Raw genomic sequence first — 24,604 nt, forward strand, 5'->3', positions numbered from 1 at the left:
TAAAGAAATAAGTTCAGTATTGGTTGAAGTTTCAGGATTGAATATTACAAAATTTGTAATGAAAAAACTGTTTTTGTAATATATTCCTTTTATTTTAGATGATATATCATATACCGAGTATCTATTATCATAATACCATAATGCTAAAATAAGCCATCACATTCCTTCTTAGAAAAGAACCCATGTTATTGCATACGTTAAACCAAAGGAATTATTCACATACAATTAATACAAAGGATAATTATGTAAGTCATGAATGGTGCAAACTACCGATGTAAAGGATCATACCAAATATAATTAATATATAACTAAATTTGAGATAAAATTAGTGAAATATGTACTATTTCTATTTCATTCTGATTGGAGAACAAAATACCCAAATAAAGAGTCAGTATAAAGTTGTAACCAATGTTCACGCCTAGACTCGCTTAAACCGTCATCTATTTGCGTGTAAACACACATGTAGTTTATGTCCTAAACGGTAAATTAAATAAAGAATTGTTTCGTCGGTCGAAGCAATCAAGAATAGTTTAAGTGGTGCATTTAAATGTGATTTAAATATATTTAAACACTTGTTAATGTGTTTAAACAACAATATTAGTGATAAAGAACCGATTTGAAAAACTTTATTTGATATTTATGTCGTTGTTAGAACTTAATGTCTAATGTAATGTCATTGCATATTGATAGCTAATTGTTAAATATGCTATTTATATCATTATGTGTTTAGAATGAATTGTCTACATCTTACTCCCACAGTTCGGGAAAGCTTACAATTCTATCTTCTAGAGGTAGAGTTAGGTCCCATTTGATAGGCCTCTAGCTCCAGCTTCTTGCGGCTCCTTTTCAGGAGCCCTATCAAACACCTATCTAGAAAAATATCTTCATACATATAGCTTGGAGAAGTAAGTGCCGTTTTTGTATAGAGGAGTTGGAGCAAAAAAAAATGGTTTCTCCTGGCTCCTCCTCACAAACCTAATACAAATTATTGCAATGAAGCCGTTTTTTGCCAAATGTTTTTCAAAACAGCTTCAACTCTGCCAGAGAAGTTGTTTCATGTTAAAAGCCAGAGCTCTACCAAACAGGGCCTTAGTGGAAAGAGAAATTAATGATGCATATTCCTCTAGGTACTATCCACCCACAAGTCCACAACTCACTTCAATGACAGCTTCCAAATAGTACCCCAGGATGTCCGCCGCCGCTGCTTCAGGCAGGGAAGCTAGGAGACAGACGAACCTGGCATCTACTTCTCCACGCTACTTGCGCCGTGCTAGTAAGGCTCCGTTTAGATGCGAAAATTTTTAGCTTTTGGCTACTGTAGCAATTTTGTTTGTATTTAGCAAAAAATGTTTAATTATGGACTATTTAGGCTTAAAAGATTCGTCTCGCCAATTACAGGCAAACTGTGCAATTAGTTATTCTTTTTACCTACATTTAATGTTCCATGCATGTGCCGTAAAATCTGATGTGATGGAGAATCTTGAAAAATTTTGAATTTTGGGTGGGATCTAAACAGGGCCTAAGTGCCCAAGTTATTGATCGCATAACGACAATGTTGCTACAGGGCCAGGAGACACCCGTGAAAGCCGCACAGGCGATTGTGGAATGCCTCCGCCGCCGGTAGAGTGTTGATGCTACAACGAAGGAGGGAGGAGATGGGACGTCGTCGCTAGCTGCCTCCATACCGCTGGGGTTTAGTAGCTCCTAGAATGCCTGATTGAATACTAGGTAACCTTCCAGGTAAAGTTGATTGTTGGAAGGCTCATAGGGGTATGCTTGGTTTGAGACCTACCAATATGGAATGGAGAATCGATAGTCCTCGTGGATATTGAGCCTTTGTGACTTAAGGGGTCTCAATCCTTAATGGGTGCTCCACCATGTACCGGGTGATAATGGCAACTATTTGACACCTCGAGAAAATCCCATTGTCTCTTGTCCATCTCCTTGTTTCATGAGCATTGCTTTCCTTACTTATCTTTGTATGTGGTTGAGACATTATGTAAATCTTATTCTAGATTCGGTTTAGTATTAGTGTGATGTGCTAGCTAGGTTTTTACTTGCAAATTATTAAGGACCTACTGCTAGTGTGTTCTTGCTAAGGATATGGCTTAGTTTGGTGGCCCTAAGAATTTGCTACAGTATTCTCTTTTATAGTAGTTGTTTGGGGTAGTTCTTGCCAAACCGTGAAGTAGTTTTAATAGGTGCATGTTTGTTAGTTTGAAATTTTGGAGCCTGAAATCAAATACCCCATCTTTTGAGGTCATTCGATCCTTACACATTACCAACATATTGTAAGAGAAATAAAATGTTTTTTATCTTTTCCTAATTAAAATACGCTTATCGTTCATGCATAGAGATAAAATATTGTATAAAACATAGAGTTCATTATGTCACTTTCTATCTATTTCCTAGAATAACATGATAATCTACGAGTCGAATAGCCACCATACAATGGTACTTCCGGTGACCACGAGCACTGGCTTGCCATTATTATTGAGGTTATGTGATGTTCGTGTTATGTAAATGAAAATTCTAGCTTTATTCGAATATATTTTTTAGAAAGGACGGCAAAAGTTTTGTCGCTATTTTTATTAGTCGATGAAAAGAAAAAACAAAGTGGCGGCCCAGTTTTTTGAGAGGAAACCAGGCCTAAAAACCACATTATTCGAATATATTTCTAATTTTATTTTCAATAAATTAGATTATGATGCCAAAAAGATACCATAATGTGCCTAGCCATACAATTTGTATGACCCACCTTTTTTATATTTTTACCAACATTAAAAAGTTTGAATGAAAAATAGATAAAGTCATACTTGCATCAAAAGAAGTAGGACAGTAAGGCCCTCCACAACGTGGAGTGGTGCTCAAAAGAATCTTTGGTTTCATGAGCAGTAACTGGAATCGGCCTAGAATGTTGCAGTGTGGAGCTTCACTCCTGAGATTCTTCAAGCATGCAAAGCCAGGCATTAAAATTATTTTAAAAACCCTCAACAGTCTATACTGCAGCAATGCAACAAGAAGAAGTGGGACCGAAGCAGTACTTTTACTAGCTTTTCACATAACAGGCATCGGCGCAAGTAGTTGCGCCGCTCCTCATTTTTCTGGAACTGGCACCACTAGCTGCAGCGTGCGGAGAGACTCTTCGATCATCTCTCTCTTGTTCTGGCACCACTCAAGCCCCACGTTGTGGAGGGTGGCGTCCACAGGTACTACCTGTTGAAGTTTCTTGTACTGTCACCGAGTTTGGGAGCCTGACGTAAGGCAACCTGACTAGGCAAACAATCTCATTTCCTAAAAAAAATGAAAATGTAACGCCTAGCGCAGTATTTTTCAGCTCCTAACCAAATAGCCCTTGACTCACTGTGTCTCCTGTGATTCTAACGTTATTTGGTGACACTCGCACGTTCAATTCGTTATTCGTCTTTGCAACGAATGAAATCCACCGTTTGGACTGGGCCTTCACACAGCACACTGCCAAAACTGGAGCAGAGGCGCGTCATGCGTGGACTACACAGTTTGACCCCCAACAACCGTGCCAACCATCCATCCATGCGGCCGGCCGGCAAAGTTCAGCCGTTCAGGTGGTTCAACTTTGCCGGGCAGAAGGAAGAACCCCCGCCGGGCGACGTGGTACGAGGCGAGACGTACGTCTCGCCGTCGCCGGCCAGCCGGCCCAGCGCGAATCCGCCGGCGAAATCAATGCAGCCTCGTCTCTGCACGGCGAGCAATGCAAACAAACTCCGCAGATCTCACCGTCTATCTGCTCTCGCGCGCGCCACGTTACGGTGCAAGGGCGCGATTTCGGGGCCTCTCCACCAACCGTGAGTTAGAGGACTGATTGGTCAGGTCGCCGCTGCCGCTGCCGCCGCCGCCATGGCGCCATCCTGCTCGGCTGACCGGCCACGCACGCCGTCTCGGTCATGCGTGCTGCCTCAAAAGTCGTTTTCGCGACGCTGACGCTGAGAGCCCCGAAGCTAATAACAAGGCAACCTGGGAGACGAACGTAGCTGACACGGACAAAGAACAAGCAATGGCATCAAGCATGTCTGATTATTTGCAGCCGCATACACACGAACACAGCGCAGGCTCCGAGAGGCAAGAGCCAGCCGATTTCTATCGGCAACACACGGGTGGGGCCTGATGGGAGTGGAAAGAAGAGGAAGCGGACAATGGCATTATGCTGCTGACACAACCGGCGAAAACGACGAGGCGAACATCAGGGCAGCGGCAACCAAGGCGATGGCTTCGCAGGGAGGAGGTTTTTTCATTGTGAAACGGTTGCAGATTCCCTGGCAAACGGATTGCTGAGAGCGGATAACCACCCAGCGACCGCCGGCATAGCGCTGCGTCATCCGCGGCCATGTGGTAGTTGCTCTGTCGACTGTCTCGGCTCTCGCCGGGAGGCGTGCCTTGACGATGCAGCAGATATCATGCATGCAGCTAGGGACGGACAGTTGGGATCGATCCTGAGAAAAGTCACCTCGTGTGACGACTGCGGCAGGGTTTGGTAGAGGAACGAACGTGCGGCCGTTACGGCCGAAATTGGAGATTCCGTTTACAACTAGTGGGGGGGCTAGAGTGCAGGTAAATTCAGGTGAGCAAGTACACACTGCTCACTGTATAGTACACACCTGAATTTACCAGCAGTATACGTGTACCAGACTTCGATTCTTCTGGTAGGTATCTCTCGTTTTATGTACGAAAACTGTTCATTGTTACGATACGTACCGATACGTGTGCCCTTTCTCTCTCTTTTTTTGGGGAACCGTGTGTCCTTTCTCTTGTACACAAACTGAACACAGGCCGAACAGGCGAACCGTATTCAACGACGTGCACACGCAGTACACAGGCCCGCAATTCTACGAGGAACACGTGCATTCCCAGCGTACGTTTTTCAGCATCGGCGTACAGGGAGGGCACGCGTTACCGCCACGCACGCTTACAGCAGATGACCATGCCCGAGTCTCGTCTCCGTGCCCAAAACGCGACACGGCAGCGGCAAACTCGGTCGATCTTCCGGCGCTGATCGATGCCCGGCGTCGACCATGGCTCGCGCGCGGCTGCATCAGATTCAGATCAGCCCGGGCACCGTATAGTACCCGGCCGTCACGGCGTAAATTGACCTTGGCGCCGCCGCCGGACGCTCGTCCGTGCCGTGACAGGCGGAGGAATGGAATAAGTCCTCTCGAGACACCATCTGGCGTCCGCCGTGGCAGGCAGGACGGCCGGTCGGGGCGGCGGCACATGCAGTTTGAAACTCCAGCGTCAACACCCCAGATTCTGAGAGCATAGAGTGATATTTGTAGGTTTATTAGCCATCGGCAGAACGGGGCCATAAAAAAATCAAGTAGATTGAATTAGATAGATAAATTACTATAGGACAAATTCCATTTTCTTTTTGAGAAAACCAATTCGAAATTTCATTACTTTAGATAGTACAATAAAATTTTCACTCATATACCAAAGTTTAACGCTTACTCCCTCCATAAAAAATAGCAATCCTAGATCGAAACCAAATAAAAAATTAAGTTCGACCAAATTTATATAAAATAGTATCAAAATGTGTCTTAGATACATTTTGTCGGTGCGAAAAGTGACAAACAAGTAAATATTTGTTGTTTTGCCGTGCGTTGTGATTGGATGTGGCCTAGCACGCGATGACACAGGATTTATATAGGCAACGTGCCCTACGTCCAGTTTCAGTCGGTCGGTGACTTTATTCCTAAGCCCAGGTGCTCGAAGTTTGTTGTGGGGTTACAAACGAGTAGGAATGAGAAGGGGGTGATAAAGGCCCGGTCGGACTCTGAACCGAATGGCCGAGAGTGACAGGCGCTCTAACGTGCGCTAAGTATTGGAGTGTATGCTCTGTGTAGCTGTCGAGTTCTAGGGCTATTGAGTTGTTCGAGTCCTCAGGTCGTCGAGTCCTCGAGTCGTCTAGCCTCTTTTTTCTTTCGAGAGCCAGCCAACTTTTAGGAGAGAGCTCATCCCCTTTTATATTTGAAGGGGGTGGTCTTACAAGTCAGAGAGAGAATGTATACGTGTGCTACCTAGTCTTATTGCCCACGCTGTTGGGTACGAGACGGCCATTAGCACCCACAATACTGTTTATGTCCAGACGCATCCGGCAGGCTCTACCGTGTTTGCCTGGTACGGCAAACGTCGGTGCCTACAATACTGTTTGTGCTCTGACACGTTTGGAAGGTTGCAGAGTGCCCGTCTGACATGGCCTGGTGGCATCGTCCTGCAGGTGCACAGGGCATGACAGGGTACGGTCCTCAGTATTACGGTTGACTTGAGCGCCTTATCTTATCCGCTTCTGCCTGATCCCAGGGCCCTCACCGAGCAGACGTCCCCGGTCGGTCGTTCTCAGTTGACCCCGACCGTGTCGGTCAGAAAAGGGCAGCGAGCAGAGGTCCGGCGTTTCCTCGGTCGGAGAAAAAGGTCGGAGTCGGACCGCGGTTCCACCTTGGCCAGGCCCTCCGATCGGGGTTCGGATTGTTGTCCCGGCCTGTCATTATGTATCTAGGCCGGCCCAAGCACGTGTTGTCGCTGCGCCGCTTGCTAGGCCAGGTTTTGCAGGGAAGCAAGTCCATTAGGAACCCCGGGTTTATGAACCCAACAGGAGCTCCTGAGCCCCTCTAGGACTTCTATGAAGTCGTAAAGGGGTTGTTTACACTTGTTTCATGAGCGCACCAGGTGGGTGTAAGGTTGTGGGTCATCGTCGGACGAGACGAAGCACGAACCTAAGTGTCAGGCGCGACCGAGGGCTCGGGCGAGACGGAGCGTGAACCCAAGGGTCAGCCCGCTGCCGAAGGGTTGGACGAGGCGGAGCGCGAACCCATGGGTCGGGCGAGGCGAAGCCTATGGCCGAGGGGTCGGCCGAGGCGGAGATAGGCGTAGCCCCCGAGCCTGTAGCCGGCTGGAGAGTTGGTCGGAGGCTGAGCACTTTGGTACTCTTTTTCGGGCTACGGATTCTTGTGTTCCTTCTGGTCGAGGTGTTCGCTCGTGTCCTTTCTGACCATGACCTGTGCGGCTGGCTGGACTCCTGAGTCAGGGTTGGATGACCTGAGTCCCCGAGCCCTATTGGGCTCGGTAGGGGTCGGTCGAGTTTTGTGCGTTACCCCATCCACGGTTTCCGCAACCGGAGGGGTCGAGCTAACGTCGCTTGCCTCGATGGCTCGAGCGACGCGCTCGGTGAGCTTAATAACGGGCACGTCTGAGTGGATTCCGGGTCCGTTGTTCGTAATGGGGTCGACATAGCCCTCATGTGACATTCCACTTCTCCTTAACCCGCCTCCCGACAGATGCCCAAGCCATTCCGGAGACCGACTCAGGTGGCTCGTTGGCCTCCCCTCGATGGAGATTCTATGGGCATGGCTCAAGGTCAAGATCGAACGAGAAGGTCGAGATGACCCTGTCTGCTTCTGAGTAGATCAGCGGGGGACGCTGGGGCTCATCTACGTTTTCTCCCCTGGTTCTGTTTAACGCGAGGCGGCATCGAGCCCTTTGTGGGCCAGCCTTCAAACCCCGGTCGGTCATCGCTTATATCGAATGAGGCGACTACCGCTTCGTGACGCGACACGAAGCATTGTGATGCAACAATTGCACATGCAATGCTTGGATGTATGGGATGAATGTATGGATGAGTATATGAATGCATGTATGAGAATGAATGAATGATCGATCATGTACTAGAAAAATAAAAGAGGGTTTGGTAAAGTTACCTCGATGGCTCGAGTGATGGGTCTAGGGAGCTCCAATTAGATATGTCCAAATGGGATCTGTGTCCATCGTTCGTGACGGGATCGGCATAACCAGCATGGGGCATCCCACTGCTCCTTGCATGTGCCTCGGTAGCCGCCCAAGTCGTCCAATCAACTCGGGTGACCCGTTGGCATCTCCTCGATTGAGATTCCATTGGTGGGCCCTCTCAAACCCTGCCTGGGAAGGCGGAGGATCATTTGCATGCAATTGCGCCTTATTTCCTGCGCCCGGGTTGCGGTAGTGGTGGGCTGCGCCCAGGCCACGTCCTGTTTAGCTAGGTAATGTTTTGTTGGGCAGGCCGCGTCCCGTCAGCCAGGGCCACGTTCCGCTGCACGCCTTTCCACATTAAATAGGGGGAAGGGAGAAGATTTTCCTCACGTTCTTTTGCCTTTCTTCAACTGCTGCCGTTCCTCCTTCCTCCTATTCGCCAAGTCTATTCATGTGCCACGGTGGTTTCTACGAGAGAGGAGGGCAAAGCAAGGGAGAGGAAAACTCACATATTCGATCGCAAATTCGAGGTGCGATGTCGAACTAGAGGCCTTCCAATGTGGACGAGGTGTTGGCCGCCTTCGCCAAGAAGGGGCTTCTCCCATTGAAGGAGGTGGCACATTGGAGGGCTCCGACGCCGGGGGAGGTTGTTCTGCAACCTCGAGCCGATGAGGTCGTCTCCTTCCTTGCCTTCCACAAGCATGGGCTCGGGTATCCCGCGCACTGGTTCCTGCGCGGGCTCCTCAACGAGTGGGGCCTAGAGTTACAGCACCTCAACCTGACTGGGGTGCTGCACATTGCTGGCTTCATCACCATTTACGAGGCCTTCCAAGGGATGGAGCTACACATCGACCTCTTCCGGTGGATGTTTAACGGGCGAGCCCTGTCCGAGGGGAAGCCGCCCAGAATCGCACCAGTTGGAGGATTTGCCCTGCAAAAGAGGTCGAAGCCGTCGTCCCCTACCCCATGTACTCCTCCTTTGACTCCAACCGGGGGTGGCAAGGTGAGTGGTTTTACATTAGGAACCCAGCGGAGGCGCCATTCCCGACGTTCACCGGGGAGAAGCCAAAGAGAAGGGAAAGCTGGTCGTGGGGTCCCGCCGGCTAGCAGAACAAGTTGGAAATTATCGAGACGGAGCTTCGGAGGCTCATGCGGCATGGCCTCGACGAGTTGCGGGTCTTCCATACCTTCTTCCGTCATCAGTGAAAGCTCTAGTTTGGTTTTGGTTAATTGATGAAACCCTAAGTGCTAACCTAGTTTATCAAAGTGATTATGAGATAGGTAGCACTACTCCAAGTGATGAAGCAATGACGAAGATCATGACAATAGTGATGATCAAATGCTTGAACTTGGAAAAGAAGAAAGAGAAAAACAAAAGGCTCAAGGCAAAGGTAAAAAATGTAGGAGCCATTTTGTTTTAGTGATCAAGACACTTAGTGAGTGTGATCACATTTAGGATAGATAGCCGTACTATTAAGAGGAGTGAAACTCGTATCAAAATGCGGTTATCAAAGTGCCACTAGATGCTCTAATTCATTGCATATGCATTTAGGATCTAGTGAAGTACTAACACCCTTGAAAGTATTTGTGAAAATATGCTAACACATGTGCACAAAGGTGATACACTTGGTGGTTAGCACATTTAAGCAAGGGTAAAGAAACACAGAGGAGATGCCAGCGTCGATCAAGTGACTGGACGCTGGATCTAAATGCACCGGACGCTGACTGCCTGCGTCCAGTCGCGCTGACCTGGCGGTACAGTAGCTAGGGTTTTCCACCGGACGCTGGGCTGTGTCCGGTCGAGGTGGACCGGACCGGACGCGTCCGGTCGAGGAAAAACAGATTTGGACCCTTACTGTACTCGACCGGACGCTGAGGCTCCAGCGTCCGGTCAGTTTAGCCAGAGCGTCCGGTCAGCACGTAGCCATTGTGATCTGACGGATCAGTTTTAACTCAGAGTAACACATGGCAAAAGTCAGTGGACCAGACGCTGAGTCCAGGGTCCGGTCAGTCTGACCGGAGCGTCCGGTCAGAGCGCGTTATGCCCAGTGAAGGGGTATAACGGCTCTATTTGATGGGGGCTCTATTTATAGCCCCATGGCCAGCTGAAGCTCTAACCCTTGCACATTTTCATTGACATAGCAACCTTGTGAGCTTAGCCAAAGCCCTCCCACTCATCTCCATCATTGATCCATCATCATTGTGAGATTGGGAGAGAATCCAAGTGCATTGCTTGAATGATTGCATCTAGTGGCACTTGGTATTCGTGTTGCACTGCGGATTTCGCTTGTTTCTCTTGGTGGTTGCCACCACCTAGACGGTTGGAGCAGCGGTGGAGGATCGGCACGAGTTGGTGATTGTTCGTGGCCATCTCCGGTGATTGTAAGGGGAGTTGTACCTTCCCCGGCGGAGTGCCAAAAGGTAACTCTAGTAAATTGCTCGTGTCATTGAGTTACCTCACTTGTGGGTTGGTTCTTGCGATGTCCTATCGTGTGGACGAGGTTTGTGAAACACCTCTTAGCCGCCGAACCACCAAGTGGTGGTCGACACAACGGGGACGTAGCGTGTTGGCAAGCACGTGAACCTCGGGAGAAAATCGATTGTCTCTTGTCATTTGCATTCTCCCGGTGATTGGCTTGATCTTCATATTGTGATTGGTTCATCCCTTACACGGTGGTATAATCACCCTACTTACTTACATTCTTGCAAACTAGTTGATACAAGCTCTTTAGTGTAACTAGAATTGAGAGCTTGCTTGATTATTTACATTCATCTAGTTGAGCTCTTTAGAATAGCAAGTTTATGTGCCTAAGTAATCATTGCAACTAGAATTGTTGGATAGGTGGCTTGCTGTGGCAGAACCGCCTAATTTAATGCCTCACAGGAGTGCTTGTCTTCCATTAGACACTAAGCACTCAGGGGAGAACACTAGATTACTCGGTTCCGTCGGACACACCCCAGGGGAGAACCCGAAAATCCACATTTTTGCCATCAGGATCACAAATGAGAGAATAAAGTTTACATCATTCGTAACCATTTCTTACATCACTTTTAATACAACATCAGAGTATAATATTTATTAATATAACAGCGGAATGAAATCATGTTATCAGAGTTATAAACAATTTAATTGAACAGCGGAATAGAAACATGTGAACAGAGTTACAGCGGAAATAAACCTCTATTAATGACATGATGAAGTATTGATATATATAGACTACGGCAACAGATTATGAAACTTTCATTTATAAAAGTATTTGGTGAGAGTTATAAATAACAACTACGATCGCAGCATAAAGGAAATCCTCTCTGAGCCCACCAGGAGGAATCCACACACAAAGGTCAGCTCAAGCGTCCACCTGTCACCTGCAACAGGGGGGAATAAAACCCTGAGTACTCAATTATACTCAGCAAGACTTACCCGGCAGGAGAAGAAAAGACTCCAAGGATATGCAAGGCCATCTGGCTTGTGGGTTTATTGCATTTGCAGGAAGCATTACTAAGCGTGCGTCCTTATGTTCGATTTTTATTAATAGTCGCATTGGTTCATTAACTAACCATTCTATGTAAGCACCTGTGCTACTTTCAAGCAGGTGGTAAGCAATCAGATTTCCTTTGTCCATCTTCCATCTTTCATCTTCCAGTTCTTACTACGATGCTAAACCGTAGACAAGCCATACCGGATAGCCCGGCGATTCGCGAATCAATGCCCCCAGCTGGGTACCCTGAAAACACACGCCCTGCTTGTACCCCGGGCATAAGTAGGACCAACCCATCACTCTCCTGTCCCAGGTGTCCTGGTCCCCGTCCAAACTGGGACTCCAAGCCCCTGCCCCTGAGTCCCGGACTCAGCGCGGTGCAAGGACCTCCTCCACCAAAAACAAACCCTAACAGTCAGTCCGGAAAGAGCCGGATCCGCGACAAGAGAGCAACAAGTCTTCCAAGCGCCCATACACAAGTATGTGCTCGAGATAATAAGTCTGTGACCTACCTAGAGTCATATGCACGATCGGTCCTTAATCGACCAGACAGGGAGAAATGGTGTAACCAAGCTATGACCCGCCTCCGCGGCGACACAACTTCTTACACCCACCAATACCCAAACCATATACCTGTCCGGTCACCATTTTCCTTTCCACCATTTTATATATTCCAAGTGATAATCATGTAGTAACATATTTCCTATATCTCGCGAATGACAGGCAATCACTCGACTTCTACCGGAGTCCTGTAGCATAGCAATCTACACGATCCTGTCATACTAGTAAGACTCATAGGGTAAAGATATATATGCAAGTGGTTTCATTCAACTCCTTAAAACTTAATGCACAAATATAATTTAAACTGCAGAAAGTAGGGGTTATGCACCGGGGCTTGCCTGGGTAAGATATAATCAGAAGTTAGTATCTGCATCTTTAGATCATCCACCATCAACTGGATAGAAGGCCCATTGCATCATCTTCGGATTCCCAATCATCCTTCGATCGATCCGTTGATCCATCATCGTACCTATATGATATGCATGCGATGCAATGCAAAGATGTAATTAATCAAATACAACCGTGACTCATAAAATATGATTTACGCCTCTCAAGTTAACGGCTAGTTCTAATGACGACCGTACCAGGCTACATATACACGTTGTCGAATAAGGCATTATTTCCCAACAATTATTTTAGTTATATAAACCAAGATGTTTCTTTACTTTATTATATCGATTTAACCTTTATTCGCAATGAGTCGTCATTATCTACTTAGCAAACTAATTATTACGAAGATACAAAAATTACGGTGAGTACCTAATATTGCTAGGAACCTACTGTAGAAATTTCAGATCCAACACTATTACCAATTTACCACGAAAATTCCTACAAGTTCTCCTTTTAACAATATTAAGCATTTTACAATAATTAGAGGAAACCCTAAAAACATACCGAGTCTATGTGAACAAGATACACTACTAGATAGATCATGATTTTAGGAGACTAACAAAATTAGTTTTACCATTTTTGGACTCCTATGTTATTTCATATTGACTTTACAACTTTACCTTTTTAAACTAACTTAGAAATTATTCTACAAGTCGAAATGGGCCGGCGCCAATCACTTGGCCCAATGGCGCGCGCCGTCAGCCGCAGCCCAGGCGGACGTGGCGGCCCAGCAGCAGGCAGGCCCAGGCGGGCGACCACAGCGTTGCGTGGCCCAGCGGCGCGACCAGGCCAGCAGCGCGGAAGCAGGCCGCCAGGCGGCCCACAGGCACGGCGACCGGTCGGCCCAAGCAGACCTATAGCGCGCGCGGCCCAGCAGCACATGCTCGAAACAGACTGGGCACGCGGCCGACGGCCTCGGCCATGGCCCGCGGCGTGGTGAGCCCAGGCGCGGTGCGCGAATGGCCCACCAGCCAGCTCACGTGGCCAAGGCGGGCTGGCCCAGCGCGGATAGGGGCGCGTCACCTTCTTCTACCCATTTCATGAGCAGAGCAGAGGAAAGGGTGCCGAGCCTCACCGATGGCCGGTTCGGCAGGGAAAGATGTCACGGCGATGACCAGCTCCAGCACGTGTCTTGCGCGCTCACGCTCACGCGGTGGCAGCCGAAGTGGCCACGACGGCGCGACGATGGTGGGAGATCGGCTTGGCCCGTACCGGGGCACGGGCACCCATGCCCCACGGCTCGTCTGCCATGGACGGCCACTGAAACTCGTGAGAAGCTCGGCTCTGGTAGAGAGAGGGAGAGCCGTGGGTTGGAGAGGACAAAGGGTGGTGAGGGGATTCAATTACAGCGCTTCATGGCATGAGTGAGGGAGGAAAAAGGGAAAGGGCGTTGAGGGCCACGGGAGCCGCCATTGACGACCACTGGAGCTCGGGAGCAGCTCGACACAGGCAAGGAGGGGAAGAGACACAGCTTGGAGAAAGTGGAGGAGGGTCTGGAGGTACTCACTGCCAAACCAATCGAGCCACAACGGCTGGACGCGGGAGATCAACGGTGGTGGTCATCACCGCGCAAGAACCGAGATGGAGCACACCCGAGTAGAGAACGGAGCGGCAATGTGGCTCGGGCGCGGACGGCGCTCTAGGCGCAGTGTGGAGCCCGCGCTCGGAGGTGGGGCGGTTGCTCACACGAGGCGGAGCGGCGCGGCCACAGCAGCGGAAAGGAAGGGCAACGCAGAGAACTTACGCGCGCTCGCGCGAGGAAGAAAAGGAGACCAGGTAGAGCCGCGTGCAGGTTTGGAAGAGGGAGGAGAACGACGGCACGGCTCGGGCAACGGCTGGTTGGCGCGACGGAGGTGCGGTGGCCGACTCGGCAGCAAGAGCGGCGGTCGCGGGCGCACGGAGAGGACATCGGTGCTGCGGCCGTCCTAGAAGGAAATGGCGCGGAGCAACCCGGGGCCAAGGGGCGCGCGTGAGGAGGAAGAAAAAAGGGGTGAGCAGGTGCGGCAGAGAGCAAAAGGAGGGGCTGAGTGCCTCGTGAAGGATGAGGCGAGGGAGCAGCGCGGCCCAGACGGCCAGTAGGCCGTAGAGCCATGCGCGACGTGGACTTGATGGCAGGCGATAGCAAGGACAGCGCGACGTGGCCGACAGCGGCAGCAGCTAGGACGACCGGCCTACATGCCAGGCAGAGGGAATAGTGGCACAGTGACAAACAAAGACAGAGAAACACGGTAGACAGAGGCTGATTGAAAGAAAACAACAAGCCACAGTCAGTCAACTTGTACAGAGAGGATAGGTTTTTACCGCCAAATGAAAAACTCTCGGCACAGTCGATTTCAACACAGCTTGAATTTAAATTTGATTCAAACTCTCTATATATATGTATATCGTTCTATTCATTAATGGATTTTATTTTATTTGTACAAGTTACTTTTCATGCTTAATCTAACAGGACAAACCGTCCGCTAGCATCGTCGTTCGACCTTCCTAATTATTTGTACGCACTACGTTATTTAACTTAAGCGTTTATTCGAGTCTGTGAAACTAAGTCATACAAGGTTCGCTTATCGCTTCACGTATGTTTTAAATAAAAATTCGAGAAACTCATTTCGAAAGTTTTACTTAGGCCTAAATCGCGGCGCTAAATAAGATCGTAACACCGGGGTGTTACACTTGCAACCCTTGTAGAGGTAGAGCAAGTTTGCATTACGCTATTTGTCATACTAATCAAATTGCTCTAGTTGATTTGTAGTTTTTTTAAATAGGCTATTCACCCCCCCTCTAGCCATACTAGGACCTTTCAATCGGGTCACCCCGTTGGCAGAGAGAACGCGGCCAATGTGGGAATACTCTGGCCCGATGGATCTCGACCGCGCATCGCCAGAGGAGTTGCCAAAGGATGAAGTCTGGAGTCGTCTCAATCGAGTGCTGCAGTTGAGGGATGAAGACTCCCTCGAAGGGACGCTCGGTCCCCTTCATGCCTCGAAGCTGTCCAATTTGGTATGCTTTTTTCTCGTGACCTTTTCCTTCTTGTTTTGATGTTTTGATTGATTTCGAGTTGCCCGTTTCAAAGGGACTCGCGGGCTATAAATCCCACCGCATGTTTTGAGAGGGCCAGAAGGCGCGGCTTGGCAAGCTACCTAGAGGGAGGCCACGCTTGCCAAGAAGAAGAAGAAAACTGAGAAGGCCCAGAGGAGGTTCTATAAGGAGAAGCAGATCAACCGACGGGTACGAGGGCGAGAGCCAAAGTGACATGGAGGCAGAGCTCGAGTCAGAGGAGCCCACGGAGATGGGTGATGACGCGAGTGCCTCGGTGGACGAAGTAGATAGGGGTGCTGCTGTGACCTCGGTGGAGCACCATGAGCCTACGGTAGCATCCGTCGGCGGCAGGCATGATACGGAGATGCGTGACGATGTTCCTGAGTCGAGGAAGCGTACTACGAGTGAAGACACCACCCTCGAACGAGAGGTGAAGCGGGCACCGTTGCCGCGCCCTTCGGAGGCATCTTCGGCTTCACACCCCCTGCTCCGAGTGTGACAGAGCACGCTGGTCGGTCGAGGGGGACATGATCGTTCCCCTATGTCTTCGAGGTCGATGCATGTGTGCGACCCCCAATGGGGAGATGCCCCACCAGTTGCTTCGGTGGTTTCGCCATGAGCTAGCGGTCGTGGTCGTCCATGGACCGATCGGGGATCGACCGGGTTGGTCCTCCCTCGGTTGATGCGAGGGGGCACAGGTCGTGACCCTCGAACGATCCTCATACGATTGGCTCGTCGTCCGCTGGTCAGGGCTTCAGGGTTCTATCGCTCTCATCTAGGTATGTATCCATGTTCCCTTTTGTTCTCATAGTTGAGTTTTTGAGTGTGACTAACCTGCGTTTGTTTAATAGCGGCTAAGGGCTGGCAGGACTGGGGATCTCCTCACCTCCCATGTGAGAAGAGTGGACACCTAGCCTGCAGCAGGTCACAATGAGAGGTGGGGAAGCAGGTTGGCGGCAACATGACCTTCCTTAATGGGGGTTGCGTTCTCCCTACCGGTCGTGATCACGGCAGCAGCGGCGACAGCGGTGATCCCCGTGGTGATTGCAGAGGTCGAGTCAGAGGTGACCCTTGGGGTCCCTCCACCGATGGTTGTGGAGGAAGAGAGGAGGGAAACTGGGCTCCCTGTCTCGCCAGGTTGAGGAGTGCATGGATCACCCGCCTGGTCAGAGCTAGAGGGGTCCGAAGGAATAGCGGCCAGGTCAGAGGAAGAGCAGCCACCAGTGAGCCGTGGAGTCCTAGCGGTGGACATCCCCTTCTCCGGCAGGAAGACACAGGGGTGGAGCCGCTAGCCATCATGTTGTCCTAGGAGTTGGTGATGATCTGGTCGTCTCATGATACTACAATGGTGAGATCTTCCAGTGGGTTAAGGTGACCCGCGAGCTGGTGTGGCCTTGCCCCGGTGAGCTAGGAAAGGCCTGGTTCGTCCTTCATGACGAGGAGGAAGTGAATCTCTAGCACCTGCTCAGGGACCAAGGCGGCGCTCCAGAAGTCCTTGGAGGCTCTGGAGGCGGAGCGGAAGGCCCGGTCGGACGCCGAGCAAGAAGTGGTCGCGCTCCGGGGGCAGATGCTCGGGGCAGAGGAGTCGAATGCTTGACTGTTCGAGAGGGTGACCCGGCAAGAGGAAGGGCTCTCCATTCTCGAAAGCACCCGCCTTGTTAGTATATGTTCCGCCCTCGATTGATGCCTTGATTTTTCCTTTCCTTTGCTTCTAAATTTGTCATCTGTTCCCAGAATTGGGTGGAAAGATCAGCTCTCTGGAGCAAGAGCTGGAGACGGTCAAAGTGTCAGTCGGTCAAGCCGTGGAGGCGCTAGCCTAGTCCCTTGAGGAGCGATGCGCTCTCGAGGGAGAGCTCAACCAGATTCGCAACATCGTGCTGGTGGTTGTCTCCGAGGTGTCCGGGTCGGGATCGAGCACCAGTACGCCCGCTATCCAGCTGGCGGAGGTCCCGAATGATGTTTGGGCGCTCATCTCTGATGGTATGTTCTATGGGGTCAGGGGTGCTAACCTCGGTGGCGACCCATCACCCCGATCTAGACTTCATGGCCATATGTAGAGGATACGCCGACGGGTGGAGCGCAGACGAAATCCATGCGCTGGGGGAGAGTTTGGTGCCACATGCACAGATCGTCGCTGAGCAGGTCACCGTGTAGTGGGTGATGGAGGCTCACCGTTCGACCGTGGCCAAAGACATGTGCCGACAAGATGTCATCCAACCTCTAGAGGGAGCAGAGACCGGGTTGGAGGCGAGCATCGTCCCACCCCCAATAGAGTCGAACATTGTCCCGACCGGAAGAGAGCTGCCTTCATCCTCATCAATGTGCCATCAGCCGATGACGGTAGGGGGCATAATAGAGTTAGAGTAAAAATAGTCAGTTCATGTAAAAGATGAGTTCGTGGGGGAGCCCTTGTGTGAACAGTTTTACATTCGTGAATATTTTAAGTTCGTTTTGTGATGAAATCAGTCGTAAGGGGAAGCTTGTCCCATCTACCCTTTTATTTATCCTTGCATCATTTTTCTTTTGTCCTTTCCCTTTTGCACCTACCGGTTGACCCATAGGCTGCAACCTTAAGAACCTAGGTGTGGCCCGCGAGGCTCAGCTGCTCGTAACTGTAGGTCATGGTGGCATGTGATCGGTTGGGAGGTTAAAGCGCAAGTTACGTAGGATAATCAAAGGAATGGAATGCTCTTTCATTTGGGCGACGCCCTTTCATAAAAAAAGAGGGTGGTATCACACCCTCATGGAGCCCCCGAGCGACCCAGGCCAAGAGTGCTCAGGCTGGGGTGCTGTAGGAGTAAACATTGAATGGAAATAAGCGGAAAGACCGAGCTTTAGGGAAAGAAACAACATAACTATTCGATGTTCCATGTGTTGGTGAGAACATTGCTGTTGTCGTCCTTTAGCCAGTGGGCACTTGGTCGGATCACCTCGGCCACCGTGTACAGTCCTTTCCATGGTGGAGAGAGCTTATGTTTGTTCTTGGTTGACTGGGTCCTCCTGAGTACAAGATCACCGACCTCGAGGATCCTCCACCTAATTTTTCTTTCATGGTACCTGCAGAGAGTTTGCTGGTAATGAGCGGAGTGGATGACGGTCGTCTCACGAGCCTCCTCGAGCAGGTCAACCACGTTCTGCTAAGCCTCCATGGCTCGGTCTCAGTCAAAGGCCTTTACTCTTAGGGCACCGTGATCAAGGTCAGAGGGCAACACTACTTCTGCTCCGTAGGCCAGAAAGAAAGGGGTGAACCCCATGGATCAATTTGGGGTCATTCTCAAGCTCCAGTGGATCACTAGGACCTCTGCAACCCATCGCCTGACATACTTTTTTGAGTCGGTCAAAGATGCGGGGCTTGAGTCCATGAAGGACCATGCCATTGGCCCGCTCGACCTAACCATTAGTACACAGGTGTCCAACCAAGGCCCAATCGATCCTGATGTTGTATCCGTCACAAAAGTCCAGGAACTTCTTCCCGGTGAAGTTTGTTCCGTGGTCGGTGATGATATAGTTTGGAACACCAAACTAATAGATGATGTTCAGGAAGAACTTGACCGCTATCCACTTGGTGAACTTGTCCACCACCACGAGTAGGTGAGTGAAGCCACCCGAGGCCTTTTTGAGGGGTTCGACCATGTCGAGGCCCCAGACCATGAATGGCTATGTGATGGGGATGGTCTGAAGTTCCTGCGCCGATAGATGAGTCTGTCGAGCGTAGAACTGGCATCCTTCACACCTATAGACCACCTCCTCTACGTCTCATAGCGCAGTGGGCCAGTAAAAACCTTTGCGAAAGGATTTCCCAACCAGCGACCTTGGGGCCACATGATGTGACTTCGAGGAGGAGTTGTTTCCCCTAGTTGGTCGAGATGCACTTCATGAGTACTCCCGACGTACTTCGCTTGTAAAGTTCGTTACTAATGGTAACGAACGTCTTGGCACATCGAGGGATTCATCGTGCTTCAGTCTTTTCCGGTGGGAGAACCTCCTCGAGGAGGTAGGCGAGCAGCGGTACTCTCCAATCAACTGGATCGAGTGCCATCACGGCGATGCCAGGGGCATCATTGGCATGGAGGCACCAATGTTGGAGCCCTCGAGCACTTGGTCGAAGTCAGGGCATGTCGGGGGGTTGGAGCCCCCATGTACCAGATTGGTGTTGGAATGGGTCTAGGTCGTATCCTCCAGAATGCGGGCAGATGGCTCATGGAGATTATTGATGAAGACCCCATCTGAAGATGGAACCCGCCTGGTAGCCAATTTTGTAAGGAAGTCGGTGGCATCATTGTCCTTTCGAGGGACATGATGCAGTTCAATCTCTTAGAATTTGTCCTCGAGCTTGCACACCTCCTGGCAGTATGCCGCCATGAGAGGGCTCTTGTAAGAGGACTCCTTCATGACCTGGTCAACGACCAACTCTGAGTCACCACGGACATACAGCCGTGTGGCGCCGAGCTCAACGGCGATGCACAGTCCATTGATGAGGGCTTTGTACTCCGTGGTATTGTTTAAGGCTGAAAAATGGAGACGAATCACATAGCGGAGCCTGCTCCCATCTAGGGAGATCAGAACCACTCTAGCCCCCGAGCCGTGAGCCATGACCAACCCATCGAAGTACATCGTCCAGTACTCGTGGGTGACGTCTGGGGTCAGGAGCTAGACTTCTGTCCATTCGGCGGTGAAGTCAGCGAGAGCCTAAGACTTAATAGCAGTGTGGGAGATATATCTGATGTCATGGCCCATGAGCTTGACAGCCCATTTGGAGATTCATCCTATGACATTGTAGTTGTGGACGATGTCTCCCAGCGGGTACGAAATGACGACGATGACCTCATGATCGGTGAAGTAGTGCATGAGCTTTTGGGTTGCCATCAAAATAGCATATAGAAGCTTCTAGACCTAGGGGTAGTGAACCTTGGCAAAGTACACTGGTCGTTGGACCTTCAGGGGGTGTCCCAGCTCCTCCCTCTCGATAACAAGGATAGCGCTTACAACATGGTTGCTTGCCGTGATGTAGAGGAGGGATTCTTCCCGTTCAGGAGCGACGAGGATTGGGGCCGACGTTAGTGATGCTTTGAGACTTTCCATAGCCTGTTGTGCTTCTTTTGTCTAGATGAATGAGTCTATCTTCTTGAGAAGTTTGTAGAGAGGCATCCCTCATTCGCCTAGTCGAGAGATGACCTAGCTCAGGGCGACCAAGCAGTCGGTGAGCCTCTGTACGCCTTTGACGTTGCGTATAGGGCCCATGTTGGAGATGGCCATGATTTTTCGGGGTTGGCTTCGATGCCACGCTCAGACATGATGTATCCAAGCAGCTTCCCCTTTGGAACCCCGAAAACACATTTTTTAGGAATCAATTTAACGTTGAACCTTCGGAGGTTCGCGAATGTGGCGGCCAAGTTTGCGATCAGGTCGCTATCTTGAGCCGTTTTCACCACTATGTCATCAACATAGACGGTGATTGTTGGTTTTGGCCACTCGACTTAGTTAGGTTGGTCGGGCGGGCTGATTTGGTCGGCGAAGCATCGCTGCATGCACCGTTGATAGGTGGCGCCAGCGTTCTTCAGACCAAAAGGCATGGTTACATAGCAGTACGAACCATATGGGGTGATGAATGAAGTCACGACCTGGTCGGACTCTTTCATCGTGATCTGGTGGTAGCCTGAGTAGGCATCCAGAAAGGAGAGGATTTCATATCCTAAGGTGGAGTAGACTATCTGTTCTATGCGTGGCAAAGGAAAATGGTCCTTCGAACATGCCTTGTTGAGGCTAGTATAATCAATACACATTCTCCATTTCCCATTTTTTCACAAGAATAGGATTAGCTAGCCAGTTAGGGTGGTATACCTCTTTGATGAATCTGGCTACCAGGAGTTTGGCGATCTCCTCGCCTATGGCCCTGCACCTCTCGTTGTCAAAGAGACATAGGCGTTGCTTGGCTGGCTTTGAGTCCGGGACGATGCGTAGTGCGTGCTAGGTGACCTCCCTTGGTATGTCTGGCATGTCAGAAGGTTTCCATGTGAAGACATCATAGTTGGCACATAGGAAGTCGGTGAGCTCGCTTTCCTATTTGGCTGGGAGCTTGGTCCCAACCTGAACCGTCTTGGTTGGGTTAGTGGGGTCGATCTCCAGCGCCTTAGTTTCCTTGGTTGGATGGAAGGCACTTGAGGAGGTTGGCTCGTTGTAGTCGAAGACTGTTGGAGTCACCGAATTCCTGAGCTCCGGGAGCTCAGCGAAGTTGATGATGGCTGTGGTGAGTTTGTAATGCTCGCGGTCACACACGTAGGCGTGCGAAAAGGTGCTACCCACGGTGATGACGCCGTTCGGTCCCGACATCTTCAGCTTGAGGTAGGTGTAGTTGGGATCGCCATGAACTTGGCGTAGCATGGGCGCCCCAAAATAGCGTGGTAGGACCCCGGAAAGTCCACTACCTCGAAGGTTAGGACCTCCGAGCGGAAGTTGGTGCGGTCACCAAATGTGACGAGTAGGTCGATCTACCCAAGTGGGTACGCCCGCGCCCTTGGGATTACGCTGTGGAAGGGATAGCTCACTGAGTGGAGCTCGGACTGAGGATGCGCATGGCCTCAAGGGTGTCGACGTAGAGAATGTTGAGGCCGCTGCCTCTATCCATCAGCACCTTGGTGAGGCGCTTCTTGCGATCGATGGGGTCAATGATGAGCGGGTAGCGACCCGGTCAGTCGACGTGGGAAGGATGGTCTCTCTGATCAAAATTGATCGAGGAGTCTGACCAGCTAAGGAAAGAGGGGATGGCCGACTCGGCAGCGTATGCCTCTCTATAGCGTACCTTGTGCTGATGCTTGGAGTGGATGGCATCGAATCCCCCAAAGATCATGAGGCATTTCTCGGGGTTGGGGAAGCCATCTTCATCCTTGCCCACCGCGCCTCCTTTCTTGGCCTCCTCCTCCTTGCCTTTCCCTTCCTTTGGCTTGGCGGCTTACCATAGGAAGTGCTTGAGGAGCTCGTAGTCCTTGTAAAGGTGTTTAATGAGATAGTCGTGGTTGGTACATGGACTCTCCATGAGCTTGTCGTAGTGGTCGGGCTGGTCCTGCTGGGGCTGCTTGCCTACTCAGTCAGCCACAGCGACCAAAGCTGGGTTGGTCGGTCGGCGCTGATCCTTCTTATTCTTCTTGCCCATTTGTGTGGAGGGGACCTCACCTTGGTCCTCGCGCTTGGCCTTGCCCCTGTCTCAACCGTCGCTGAAGACCGCCCCGACCGCCTCCTCACGCGGAGGCATGGTTTGTGGCGATGTCAAGCAGGTCGCGGGTGGTACGTGGCTTCACACAGTCGAGCTTGTGGATCAAGGACTTGCAGGTTGTCCCAGAGAGGAACGCGCTGATGGCATCCGCGTCAACGACATCAGGAAGGGAGTTGCACTGCTTTGAGAACCTGCGGATGTAATCCCATAGGGACTCATTGGGCTCCTGCTTGCAGTGCTTGAGGTCCCAGGAATTCCTAGGACGGACATACGTCCCCTAGAAATTTACAACGAAGACCCTCTTAAGATCTGCCTAGTCGCGGATGCTGTCGGGTGGAAGGAATTCGAGCCATGCTCGAACATGCTCCCCCACGCAGATGGTGAGGTACTGAATGATGAAGTAGTCATCATCCACTCCTCCGGCTCGATAGGTAAGCCAGAAGTCTTCGAGCCATATACCGGGGTTTGTCTCCCCAGTGTATCTGGCAACGTTGGTAGATGATCGGAAGTGCTTTGGGAACGACACTTTCTGTATATGACGACCAAAGGCTAGTCACCCCGGGCCATTCGGGATGGGGATTCGGTCGTTTGATCGGCCACCATGCCTGGCGTGCGTGTCCCGCACTCCACGATGGTCAGGCCGAGGCCCACGCCACCTGCTCTCACCGCCACTCGATGGACGTCATCATCATGTCGGGCGTGGCGCCGGTTGTTGATGACACTACGAGCGTCACTGTTCGGCCTGAGCCGTTCACGCATAGGTGGTCGTTGTGGAGCGGGCGCCGGGTCAGGCTGTGGTGCAACCGCGGCTTCCTACCCTACACCAGGCAACAACAGTGGTGAGTGGATGGAATGATTTGACTGGTGTGGCCCTAGTCCACCGGTTGAGTAAGAGGCCGTGAGCCGGTGTCGTGACGCGGAGCTCTCTGCCTATTGAATGGCGGTGGTCTCCAGCAGCGCCTAGAGGTTTCGGTGGATTGCCTGTTCCTGGGGGTCGGCAGGCTCGGGGAGGCCACGCAGAAACATCGCCGCAGCAGCGATGTTTTGGCTAGCCCGAGCGAACTAAGGGGGGTCATTCCCTCCGTCCAAGATGTTACACTGGACCTAATGGGCGCGACCCTAAGCGCCACTCACCGAGTTACATGCACGTGGCGCAACATGCTGCACCGAGCGTGCCAGCGTAGGTGGCGGCTGGCTCTGTCATCTTTGTTATAACTCCTCGCCGTGCTCCTGCGCACGCGTCAGGGCCTTCGCACGGGGTCCGGAGGGGTGTGGGTCTGCATAGCTCCACTACCACCGGTGGCTGTCTCAGGACGTCCGCCATAGCGCACTCCTAGGATAGGGGGTGGCAAGGTGCTACGACGTCGCCGATGCTGGAGCCATCGCTTTTGACCTCGTCATCGATGAGGTCGTGAAAAGAGGCAGGAGCGTAGCCCGCCATCCCCACGAACTCGGATGTGAGAGGGGGCGGCGTCAGCATCCTTCGGAGCCCCCGCGGGCACACGTCCATTGGGGATGCGAAGCCGTAGGGGAACTGGTCACACGGCTATCGCGGTGGGGACAACGGGGTCCCTCCAGAGAGTCGACGGAAGGTGTTAAATAGTGAGTAAAGAACAATATGTACATTACTCACCGTGAGGTTTGAGCCCAGCATGGGCTCGAGGCAGAGCATGAGTGTCTCGACGTTGAGGTCGTCGAGTGGCCCAGGGCCGATGGAGGGCGCTCCTCCTCCAGTGGACGTCGGGACGAGCGCCTCCTTGCGGAGGCGGGGTACGCCGAGTTGGTCGGCGATGAAGTCTAGGCTTCCGAAGAGGAAAGTCTGGAGCGACACGAAGACGGGAGGAACCAACATCCCAATAGGTGGGAGCGTGGGAAACTCCAACGAGCCGAAGTGAATCGTATCGCTCAAGCCCGCCATGCCGAAGATGGTGGAAAGGTGGGCCATCCAATGTCCAAAAGTGTGAACGCACCACGTCCTCTTTCAGGGTAAACCATATATTATATATATAATGTAATACAATATATTTCATAAATCAAATATAACATTTGTCTTCTTCCCCAAAAATGTATGTCTAATTTTCTTTGTTTCCATAGCCAGAATCAAAATCAAGTGAGCATGCAGGTAACTGAAAAATAGAATTACAGAATGTGTGCGTTCAAATGAACATTCAGT

At 51.0% G+C, this 24,604-nt stretch overlaps 1 protein-coding gene across 1 annotated transcript; it reads right to left on the minus strand.

Moving 5' to 3' along the window:
• Window positions 1-21,281: 21,281 nt before the first annotated feature.
• Window positions 21,282-21,602, minus strand: LOC136523774 (uncharacterized). The gene has a single exon (XM_066517339.1). The coding sequence runs from the start codon at window positions 21,600-21,602 to the stop codon at window positions 21,282-21,284; it is 321 nt and encodes a 106-aa protein (XP_066373436.1).
• Window positions 21,603-24,604: the final 3,002 nt, after the last annotated feature.

The sequence above is a fragment of the Miscanthus floridulus genome, chromosome 18 (assembly GCF_019320115.1).
Source record: "Miscanthus floridulus cultivar M001 chromosome 18, ASM1932011v1, whole genome shotgun sequence".
NCBI classification, from domain to species: domain Eukaryota; kingdom Viridiplantae; phylum Streptophyta; class Magnoliopsida; order Poales; family Poaceae; genus Miscanthus; species Miscanthus floridulus.

Coding starts and splice junctions, on each gene's coding strand:
- LOC136523774 (XM_066517339.1), bottom strand. CDS start 21,602: ATGCTACGCCAAGTTCATGGCGATCCCAACTACACCTACCTCAAGCTG.